The following is an 11,737-nucleotide window of genomic DNA, read 5'->3' as shown; positions in this document are numbered from 1 at the left end:
CGCATACATACATACGTGTACACACACACACACCCATATATATATATATATATATATATATATATATATATATATATATATATATATATATATATTGAAAATCATATGAGACACATGTGATTTAGTATAAACAAAAACCACGGGAAAATGACAGTCGGAAGATCCGTTCAAAGCACTTTTGCATGCTGATAGTTCATCATCGTCGGGGCATGCGAATAAACAACATGCGAAAGTGCTTGGTAGGAATCTTCTGACTGTTATTTTCAGTGGTTTTTGCTTACACACACACACACACACACACACACACACACACACACATATATATATATATATATATATATATATATATATATATATATATATATATATATATATATATAGTGTGAGAGAATGAAAGAGAGAATCGCTTCTTCAAAGAGCATAATAAAAAGACTAAAATCATTTATGAACCGAAATTGCATGTGTTTGTTATCTATACGTTTGAATGTGCTGTTAAGTTCAGAAAGTTCTTTTCTTATTAACATTTCTCTGTATACAACTTGTCTTCCAGCCGTTGCATTATCCACTTGGAATTCCCTATAGCATTTTGTTTTATGCTTATCTTTATATCCTTTTCTCACACACTGAGGGCTTCTTCCATTTCATTTACGATTACGGCTACAGTCTCTTCCTGACGAAGGGGAGAAATGGTCGGTCGATGGACCTCGCCAGCGGGGATGACCGGAACTCGGTTTTAAAAGCAAGGGAGACAATGTTCAATGTTGGGAGAGAGAGAGAGAGAGAGAGAGAGAGAGAGAGAGAGAGAGAGAGAGAGAGAGAGAGAGAGAGGTGTTTGGCGACACACAGCTGCGCGTGGAAGGACGCCAAGCAGTACTTGCCATCACAGCTCACAACTGTCTCTAGTGTTGAATTTTGAAGTATTCCAAACAGCTTGAGGGTATCAATTACCCATGCTGAAGTACGTTAAGGATATACCATGACTGAAATAAAGAAAATCTCATGCATGATAAAAATATAAATTACAATACTGCAAATGGCGGAAACATGGAAACTTGAAAATATCTTTCAATAGTTACACAATGTGTTTATTAACAGTAACAAAACGTGTATTTAACTTTGCGTTTCAGTATATCAGATTTAACAACAGCCTACGAGTTCTATACTTTGCAAAGCATGATAAATTATTGTGCCAATGAATGTATTCATCTATACCCAGCTTCATTCCACATGGCTCATTTTCCTTTTCAGACTTTCTTAGAGAGGACGGATTTCGGGGACCTTGCAATGGCCAATATAATCTTCTTGTGTTTTTACGTCGAATAAATGATTCCTTTACGGGAAGTTGGTTTCGTTCTTTTCTCTCGACTTTGGACATAAAGTGAAGTGAAGCAAATGCAATCACACTCAAGAGTCTGTAAGAGAGTAATATGACCTACGTATTAGGAAACGCCTCATTTGGGCTCTTACATATTACACACATAAACACGAAAGAAATAAAATCACACTAGTAATAAAAACGGAAACTTATCCCTCACAACTGATCCAATTTTTGAGAAAGGGGTCCAGGCTGGAAAAGCTATCGGGGTCCTTTCGGAATGGTTACAGCGTTATTGTGTTTGTGATGATGCGTCTCTCGCTAAACTTTCTCACTCCTTTTTCTCTTCCTTCTCAGACTCCTCTCTCCTACTTCACATCCATCCGCTATTTCCTATACTCTTTCGGCTGGGTCACTTACTGGCTCGCCTGAACTCACTTCTCAGACTTGATCAAGTTTGTCGACTTAAACGATCCGTAAAAATGCTCCTCTCTCTCTCTCTCTCTCTCTCTCTCTCTCTCTCTCTCTCTTCAATGTTGGCTGAAGAAAGTGTAAGAGGGGTTCACATAGTCTACTATCTCATTAAAATCTCAAGAATGATCCACTGCGGCTAATTTGATGAGTAGTTCCTCACGTAGAAAACTAGTTGCAACAATCCGGGACGGTCTGTTTATTCATTTCATTTATGAATGTTATTATTTCATATATAAGTTAATGAAATGCTACAAGTAGTAAACGCAGGCAAACAACAAAGAGTTTAATCTTCATTGAATTTCTGTATTGATTTATACTAACAGAAATTCAATGATAAGCTGGCCGAATTATTGAAAACTACCGATATATTTTTTTCATTCGTTAACTTCATAAAAAAACATTATGGTTATACAGTATTACATAGAGACATAGAAACATCATTATCATCTTCATTTCTTTAGCTAGTGTATAAACTTTCTTTTCGTGATAAAATCGTTATTATCTAATGTGCAAAATGTCATTAAACATTTGCTATAGCTTATGCAACATTCTCTGAACACCCAGGCTCTTTCACCTATTGCTGTCTTTTTCTGAAATCTACCCTTCGTGCTGACCTGATTAAATTTCTTCTAACATTCTCCATCTACAGTACAACTGTATTCTCGGTCCCGCTCCTAGTCCTTGAAATGGATTGTCAGCATCGTCATCGTCTCCGACAGCGTGTGATGTAAAGTCCTCCGAAATTCCGCCGCTCGTGAATTTTCCGCACTTTCACTTCCACTGATCTCCACTCAACTCCCTAATCTATTATCTTATCTATGTATAGAAATTCCTTAATTTTCTCATACTACCCGACTCCGATTATTCTTCGTTCATGGATAGTTTCAATTAATTATATATACATATATGTAACAAAAGCCTTCAGGTGGGGATTTTAACATTCTATACGCTGCTGTATAACATGTACTAATACGCATGCCTTATCTGTGCAATTCCTGACTTTTCTCAAACCAATTTGTTCATCCCCAAGCATTTTATAAATTTTTGTGCTCGGCCTATCAAGGATGAGCATACAGGATTCCCTGTTAAAAAATAAAAGGGTGGGGTTTTCGAGTCACCTGTAGGAATATTCGAGAATATTTTTTTGTCTAAATCAGTAAGGGGCAAACTTCAAGTAATACACTTAACATTCTGCTAGAGAAGAGGAGATGAGGATCCCCGTAGCCGTGGGACACCAGTGTTTATTGACCCCGCAAGTGGTGCCCGCTCCTTAAAACGCATGTTCTGTGCCTCTGGGTTGCCGCCCAGGGCAGCCATTCTCACCATTCATACCTGTCATCCAACGGACATGGTCTTCAACTCTAGGCACCTCCCACACAGCTCCTGTACCAGCGAAGGAGGCCGTTATTACGCCAAGATCTTTTAAATACATTTTTCATCCATCTTCATCCCTCGCGTTGCCTAATTAAATTTATATTCACATTAATGACTGACGTTTCACTATCACCTAATGCCAACATCTTTTGGGTAAGACTTTAGGGCCAGCAGCTAAGGTTGCTTTAGTCTTGCTGTAGTCGACAAATCGAAGGCCAATTCCTCCGCTTTGTATAGGTTATTTCATATATGGATTATTTTCTTGAACTTTCAATGAATCATTTTGGCTCCAGCTGTGAATTATCTGAAGTCCGCATATAAATAGTTTGTTGTCTCCTGAAACCAAATGGTTTGATGCCTACGTTACATACAGGTTTTGTTGCTGCATGAGAAACACTGAAGAACTGAATCAGCACCGGAACTAAAGCTTATGGTATTATGCTTCCGTCGATAATTTAAACTGATATACATTAACACATTCATACATACATACATACATACATACATACATACATACATACATACATACATACATACATACATATATATAAATATGTGTGTGCGCGTGTATAAGTCTGTATGTATACGTGCAAATTTTTGTCACTTATACGTGTGTGACTTTATTTTGTATTAACAAATATCAAGCCACCAATATCGTTTAATATTGAATTAACCACACCTTGGGGATAACTTACGTGCAAAGGGATCTATAAATGACAAGTACCTCCTCCTTGTTATAGCCGAGTTTTCAAAGTCGTTTGTTTATCGCTGTTTCTAAACCAAAGGGATTGAAGCACCTACCAGTTATTATTCCCATCGTGATTACGATATTAAACGATATACAGAGCTTGATGTATATACACGTACATACATATGCATTAACATGCGTGCATAAATATATGTACACACACATACACACACATATATATATGTATATATACTAGCTGACCAACCCGGCGCTGCCCAGGAAAACACTGATGAAATCTTCCAATGCCTCTCCGTCCACAGTACACGTAACATTACGCTCTGGGCATAGAATCTTTGCTGAGAAAATGAAGCGAGAAATACAGTCTGTTAGTTCATCAAAGTTAAAAATGTTCGCAAAAGCTCTTCGAGACGTGAGGCCGTCCTAGAGATATATACAGTACAAGGACAGAAGTGGGGAAAAGAAATTAGGTGAGAGTGCATTAGGTGTAGCTGGCCAGTGAAATAATGAACCTGCAAAAGAGAGTAAAAGCAGTACTTCTTGCTGGTATATTGCCCTCTTATCCTACGGGGCTTGGTGAGCAATGAGCGTCGTAAAAGCTACGATGACATTTATCTGTCCTAAAATTTTTTCTTCCGGATTCTCTCCAAACATCCACAGACGCCTGCAATCAAAGTCTCCTGAGGCGCGTGGGGAATTTTTGCATCCCCGTCCCATTCTTCACGGATGCTTCCGAAAAAAAAAACATTTCTACATAATAAGAAATCAATATAGTTATAAAAATTGAATGGTCATGTTTGATTATTTACTTTACCATCCTTTCTAAAGGATCTAAAGAGACTTATTTTAATATTTTTTATCATTATCTGATATAATCAAATTATTACTTGGTCAGATTTTGCACTCAGTTTACATGTTAATGCTCACCATCATCGGTCAAGAAACATCATATACAAAGTAGCGTTTTCCCTGTGTCTCCACCTCTCTTTCTCGGCAAGCTTCTGGTCTTAATAAATTATACTAATACATGAGTATGAAATCTCATTTGCTAAAATGTTATCTGTTTTCACTGACATATGACAAGTACAAGAAAACCATACATTGATTTTATACATATACATATACAGTATATATATATATATGTATATATATATATATATATATATATATATATATATATATATATATATATATATATATATATATATATATATATATATTAGCTGACCAACCCGGCACTGCCCAGGAAAACTCTGAATGACAACCAAAAAACTCTCTCTCTCTCTCTCTCTCTCTCTCTCTCTCTCTCTCTCTCTCTCTCTCTCTCTCTCTCTCTCTCTCCTCCCTAACACCCCCCTACTCTCTCTATCCCACTTCCTCTCCCTCTTTCTCTCTCTCTCTCTCCCTCTCACTCTATCCCTTTCCTGTTAAGATAGTTGCTTCAATTACACTGCCAGCATTTTTGACATATTATATTTCACTCCTCACCCACCATTCCTATCAGGGCTGAACTTGTACTTAAAGGGCATCGAGAGTGTTACTATTCATCTCAGCGACCTCAAAAACTATGGATTAGACACTAATATCTGTTATTTTGACATTTCATTTTTCACCCCTTCTCATGCTCCCCCGCCCCTTCTGTCGGCGCTGAACTTGAACTTAAGGGCATGGGGAGTGTCACCATTCATCTCAGCAACCTCGAAACTATGGATTAGACACTAATATCTGTCCTTTTTGGTTATTTTTACATGTCACCCCCTTCCCACGCCCACCCCATTTGGTGCCAGTGATGTTTTACCCCACAGTATTCTTTTCCAGATAGTAAGTCATACTGTATGTACAGTATACCGAAATGAGGTATGATAAATTCATAGTTTATTTAGTTACTAAGTCTATGGGCAAAACAAGCCCTGTTTCAGGGAAGCCCTTCCCACCCCCACCTCCTTTGGTGCCCTTTGTTACTAGTGATGTCTTATTCACACAGTGTTCTTTTCCAGATAGTAAGTCATATATATACCAAGTTTGACTGAAATTGCTCAGTGCATTTCAGAGCTATGCTGGAACATAAACACACATACATGCGTCTATTTATATATATGTATGTATATATATATATATATATATATATATATATATATATATTGGATCATGTATACTATTGGATATATATATTTATATATATATATATATATATATATATATATATATATATATATATATATATATATATATATATATATATATATAAGAAGATTTTGGCATTTGTAAAGTTGTGACTTTCTTACATATATTAGTTGTAAAAAAAAATAGTAAGCCACATATATCATTTAATATCCTATTCACTATACCTCGGGAATAACTCATATCTTATGGATCAAAGTTAGAGTGTCTGTCGTTGTTTATAAACCAGGCAAATGTTCGAATCCTGCCGGGGAGAAACAATTGTCAATTATAATTCTAAATGCATCTAAGTTATTCCCGATGTATAGAGAACTGAATATCAAACGATATTTGTGGCATATTGTATACATACACACACACACACACACACACACACACACACACACATATATATATATATATATATATATATATATATATATATAGAGAGAGAGCGAGAGAGAGAGAGAGAGAGAGAGAGAGAGAGAGAGAGAGAGCAAATGCATGGAGACAATATGTTTGACACTCACTTAGAACACAAGAAAGTCACGACAGATTATAAAGCACAGAAGGCAGCGTCGGGCGGAGGAGGAGGAGAAGCAGCGAGATGAAGGAGAACCAAGTGAAAGCTAAAGATCAAGGGAAAAGAAGGCGAGTAAAATCTCCCTTGCAATATTCAGGGCGAGAGGCTTCCATCAAGCTCTACTCACGATTGCCCAAAAATGTTCAAATTAGCCTCCCGGGAGCTGCTCGGGAGTCGTGAAGGCGTTTATGAAGAACATTAAGTGGCCCCTCCGATTGTTCTTCTTGGAATCGCTTCAAGAACTTGAGAGCGTAGCTTACATATCCACGCCCCAGCCCCCTTCTGTCGTGAAAAGAGACACCCTTCTCTTGTTTTTCTTAAATTGTGATTTTGTTTTTAACGCTGTTCCTTTGTTTTCCGGCCAAGTATTTATGAGCTCCGTTTTTGAGAGGGGCCAGCATTGCGTTTAATTAAAATTTCTTTTTTTTTTTTTTCGTTCATTATTTTCCCTAGCCTCTCAGCTTGCTGCTAAAGCCTGTGGTGAATTTTCGTAAATCCTTTAAAAAAAATGTTTTCCCTTAGCAGGCTGGTGAAAGCACGAATGAAAAAAAAAAAAATATATATATATATAGATTGAAGACCGGAGCAACAAACAAAGAAATCAGAAAAGGAAGCCCTAAATAGATGTCGAAGCACTCAAACCTCCTACACAAAAATGACTTGATATCAGTTTAAATAGCAAATACATAAATGCTCTTCCCGTCTCCCGGCAAAACCAGTAATGACGTTCTTGCAGCAGCAAAGAGCTGCTTTTCAGAAAATTCTGAAATTGAATGAATAAGTGTGTCTGTGCTAATTTCAGCCTGTCATAAAATTCTCACACAGCGTTGATGAGTCTGAATTTAGAAAACTATGTATGTTATTACTTGTCAGCTGTGTGCTTGGTCATCGCTAAAATATTATCCAGATATAAGATCAATATATTATTCACTGACTTGTCATTTCAAACAACTATTGCTTACATAAAAAAAAGTTAATTTATACTTATAAAATCATTGCAAAATCATTGAAATATATTGAATTACTTTTGCATATTTTAACACATTCATATCCGAGTTTGGCAGTAGGTTGGCCCTCTCTAAAGTGATACCGGTAAAAGAAAGCTTTAGAGAAAAGAAGGCACACAGGTGCATATTTTTTTAACCGAAGGAACGCTAATCGATCGCCCGTGAAATATGAGTGCTTATAGGTATAGAGTAGGTATAGTGTGCGTGGTTTCGTACACACCCACACAGGGCCGCCAGTTTACTGCCTGTTGGGAAGATTCGCACTTTCGTGAGCACTTGGAATGTGTTATTTTATGGTTATGTCAATATTTTGTTTCTTTTCTATATTTCAGGAAAAGAAAAATAATAAATTAGTAATTTCGTAAATGGCATCTTTCTTGTTTGGAGGTCGGTACTGAGCGTTCTCAATTTCGCCAAGTAAATGAACACGGCCGATTTAGACTACAGTGACTGATTTTATTTTTAAAAAATGGCTTCAAATTCAATAATATGAGTTCGATATCAGTCCATTCATGAAAAATTATAATCATAGATAAATGGGTGTTAAGGGGGAACATATATGAAGGGAAAAAAAAAAGAATATTAATGTTTTATGAAGCAAAATTTACTAGGGAAAGTTCAGTCTAACAAATGTTTTCCGTGCCTGTTGGGAAATTCTTGGTGTTCCTTCGTGAAGAGTATTAATATTATGTTAACGAAAACTGGACATAAAGATAGGAAAATTATTTATCTTTTCATTGATACCATTATCAAGAATCATTTCAAACTATAATGCGGACAATTTGGGAATTTTTAAAAACTTTTGCAGTAACAGTAGTCGACTTCCCAAATACCAGCGGGTACAGACTAATGCACACACAAACAAAGCGACTCCAACATCTTCTAAAAACATAACAGACACATCACACGTCTCGAACCGTCGACCTAACCGCTCAATTCTCCTCGCTGCTGGGAGAAAGGGAGCTGGGGATTTGGTACGGTACATGTACACATGCGCTCCCGGGGTCTAAGCGATGTCAGGCAGGGCAGCCGATCGAGGCTACTGTCTACCCCAACGCCAAATCAAAGTCCTTCAAAAGAAGGCATCGTGCTTACCCCATATAAAAAATGGGAAAAAGCACGTTAAACGAAGAAGAAGAAGAAGAAGAAGAAGAAGAAGAAGAAGAAGAGAAGAAGAAGAAGAAGAAGAAGAAGAAGAAAGAAGAAGAAGAAGAAGACCTGGAGTAGCAACTACTCTAGTCTTACAGAGGCAGGAGTAGAAAAGTGTTAGGCTGGAGGAGGCGTTAAATCTCTAAAATGTCAGCAGCAAGAAGATTCCCAGAAAGGAATGGTTGCAAAGATGGCGAGTCGAGAGAAATAAAGATAATTGAATGGGCGGAACCCTCTATCAGACACGTACCTGATTAAATTAATGTATAAGGCTTCGTAATAAGAAAGCAAGAAGGAGACAATATGCAGTCGGCCCTTGGAGAGATAGTCAGCCTCGGTATATATTTATTGGCAGTGTCATATCAGAGTATCCCAAATTAGGATACTACCGTTCCTTTCCTTTTGTACATAATAGTGATTTTTTACGACATCTGAAACAAATTTTACCCAAACGCTTACCAGCATTAAAGGTCAACATAATTTTGAAGAACCCAAAAAGTCTTGGTAGCCTTTCTAGACACAAGGAGCGACTCCCTCTTTTGATGCAGTCGAGTGTGGTGTACAAGTATACTTGCTGTTGCAGTCTGCAGCAGATATATGTTAGAAGTACGCGCCGGTTGCTCAAAGTGAGGGCAGATTGCCCCAGTGGAATGAGCTATCGCGCTGCTCTTAGGCCAGCTAAACCTAAAATGTCTAAGATTAGAAATCATTCATTAATTTGTAAAAAGCCAATAGACTATAAAAACTTTGAAATGGTGATCACGAAGCAGAAAGAACACCTCCTTAATATTTTAGAATCCTTGGTTATCAAGAAAATTATTCCATCACCTACTTTTCATTTAACTTCTAACCCCTTATGCAGTCTAGTACCCCTCCCCTGTTCCTGTTTACTCCCTAACCGTGTTTACTCATATTAAACTTTCGTCCTCTGGACTTTACTGCGGAAGGTAATCTATTTCTTGTTTTATAATTGTCTTTTTCAGTCTTTAAAGCATTTCAATTGTGCAAGCTCAGTTGTAAGTTTTAATTAGTGTTTTTATTCTTGTGTCTTTTTAGCCAGAAAAAATGGTATATGGGTGATCCCGAAGCGCAGCTATTAATAAATAGGTCAATGATGAGCTAAGTGTTCTTCCGATCCATACATCCTACTATATATATATATATATATATATATATATATATATATATATATATATATATATATATATATATATATATATATACTGTATACATATATATGTACATATATATTTTTAGGGCACGGTTTTCCTCTTCTACAATTTTCGTTAAAAATAATAGCTTTAGTGTATTCCATAACATATGATATGTAAAGGCTTCATACAAATCAAGTAACATATAGAATGTGTAAAGTCTTTGTATATGTATATATATATATACATTTATATTTATATATACATATATATATAGACAGATAGATAGATAGGTGGATATATATATATATATATATATATATATATATATATATATATATATATATATATATATATATATATATATATATATATATATATATATATATATATATATATATATATGCATATATATATATATATATATATATATATATATATATATATATATATATATATATATATGATATATATATATATATATATATATATGTATGTATATATATATATATATATATATATATATATATATATATAAATTTATTTATATATATAAATTTATTTATATATATATTTATATATATACATATATACAATATATATATATATATATATATATATATATATATATATATGTTGATATATATACAGTATATATATAAGATAGCGTGCAACTTAATTTTTGTGCGTATGTTGCAGTTCCTCCTGACATCATTGACGAGGAGAGCAGCTCCGAGGTGGTGGTGAAGGAGGGGCAGGACGTGACCTTGGAATGCCGTGCCCGGGGTTCACCCAAACCTGTCATATCCTGGAAGCGGGAGGATGGTGGCAAGATCGATATTAATAATGGAATCAATTGTAAGTAAACTTTCCGTCGATTTGTAACACAATATACCTTCCTTTTGACGTATATCACTTGTTGTGTTTGTGTTCAACACATTTCTTTTCTATTCTAGAAGTAAAATTTAAAAGATTAAGTTGGTCTGCTCTAGGTAACTTGATTTTCCAGATCTTACTTCATGGCAGACAGAAGTTTACAAACATTCCTAATGCTAGGAAACTGGTATAATAATTTATCGTTAGTGGATAAATTTGGTTGCCTTTCCACGAGTAACAAATTTGTTTACCAATACTTTAACGCAGAGTTTTTCATTTGGCTGAAAATTTCAAAATCCCATAAAATTAGAAATTTGGTTTAAGAGGAAAGTTTATCCTTACTATCAGATAACAAAAAAAAGGAAGAAGCTTAGAAATCATTTAATTTGCATTATTCGTTTAAACATCAATAAACTATCATCCTGATAAATTCAAAATAAGAGCAGATCTTTCTGTTAGGAAGATATTTTCCAAATAAACAGAATAAAAATCGGTGATGGCTTGGGGCTTGTTACAATAAGCAAACTCGGCCGTTCTTAATTTCAACACCCGTCGGATGCACTTCGACACTTTTCTATATCGCGTGTTCTTTTTCTTTAATGATTTTTAGTTAGAACGAGAGAGAGAGAGAGAGAGAGAGAGAGAGAGAGAGAGAGAGAGAGAGAGAGAGAGAGAGAGGATCGCCTGCAAGTGATTTTGGAAGCCATTGTAGGCGTCCTCTATCAGTAGAAGTGAGAGGAAAGCAGGGAAAAATTAGAATGATCATGGGAGATAGAAAGAGAAGCAAGAGAGAGTCGGGCATCCGAAAATAGAGGAGGTGGAATCACATAGGACATCAAGGAGACAAATGTTCAGGCATTAATACAGAGATACATTGAGAGGAGGAGGAGGAGGAGCAAGAGGAGGAGGAGGAGAAGGAGGTGGTGGAGGAGGAGGAGGAGG

The 11,737-nt window shown here is 35.9% G+C and overlaps 1 protein-coding gene across 1 annotated transcript in view; it reads left to right on the top strand.

The window, feature by feature from the left end:
• Positions 1-11,737, top strand: part of LOC136843083 (lachesin-like) — a 341,336-nt gene that overhangs the window by 299,090 nt on the left and 30,509 nt on the right. Inside the window, exon 5 of the mRNA XM_067111047.1 lies at positions 10,619-10,777. Coding sequence (XP_066967148.1) covers positions 10,619-10,777 — 159 coding nt within the window. The remainder of the gene's footprint in view (positions 1-10,618; positions 10,778-11,737) is intronic.

This window comes from Macrobrachium rosenbergii, chromosome 11 (assembly GCF_040412425.1).
Source record: "Macrobrachium rosenbergii isolate ZJJX-2024 chromosome 11, ASM4041242v1, whole genome shotgun sequence".
Classification (NCBI taxonomy): Eukaryota; Metazoa; Arthropoda; class Malacostraca; order Decapoda; family Palaemonidae; genus Macrobrachium; species Macrobrachium rosenbergii.
Note: the sequence above shows the minus strand (reverse complement) of the source record. Positions and strands in the feature narration are given on the sequence as shown.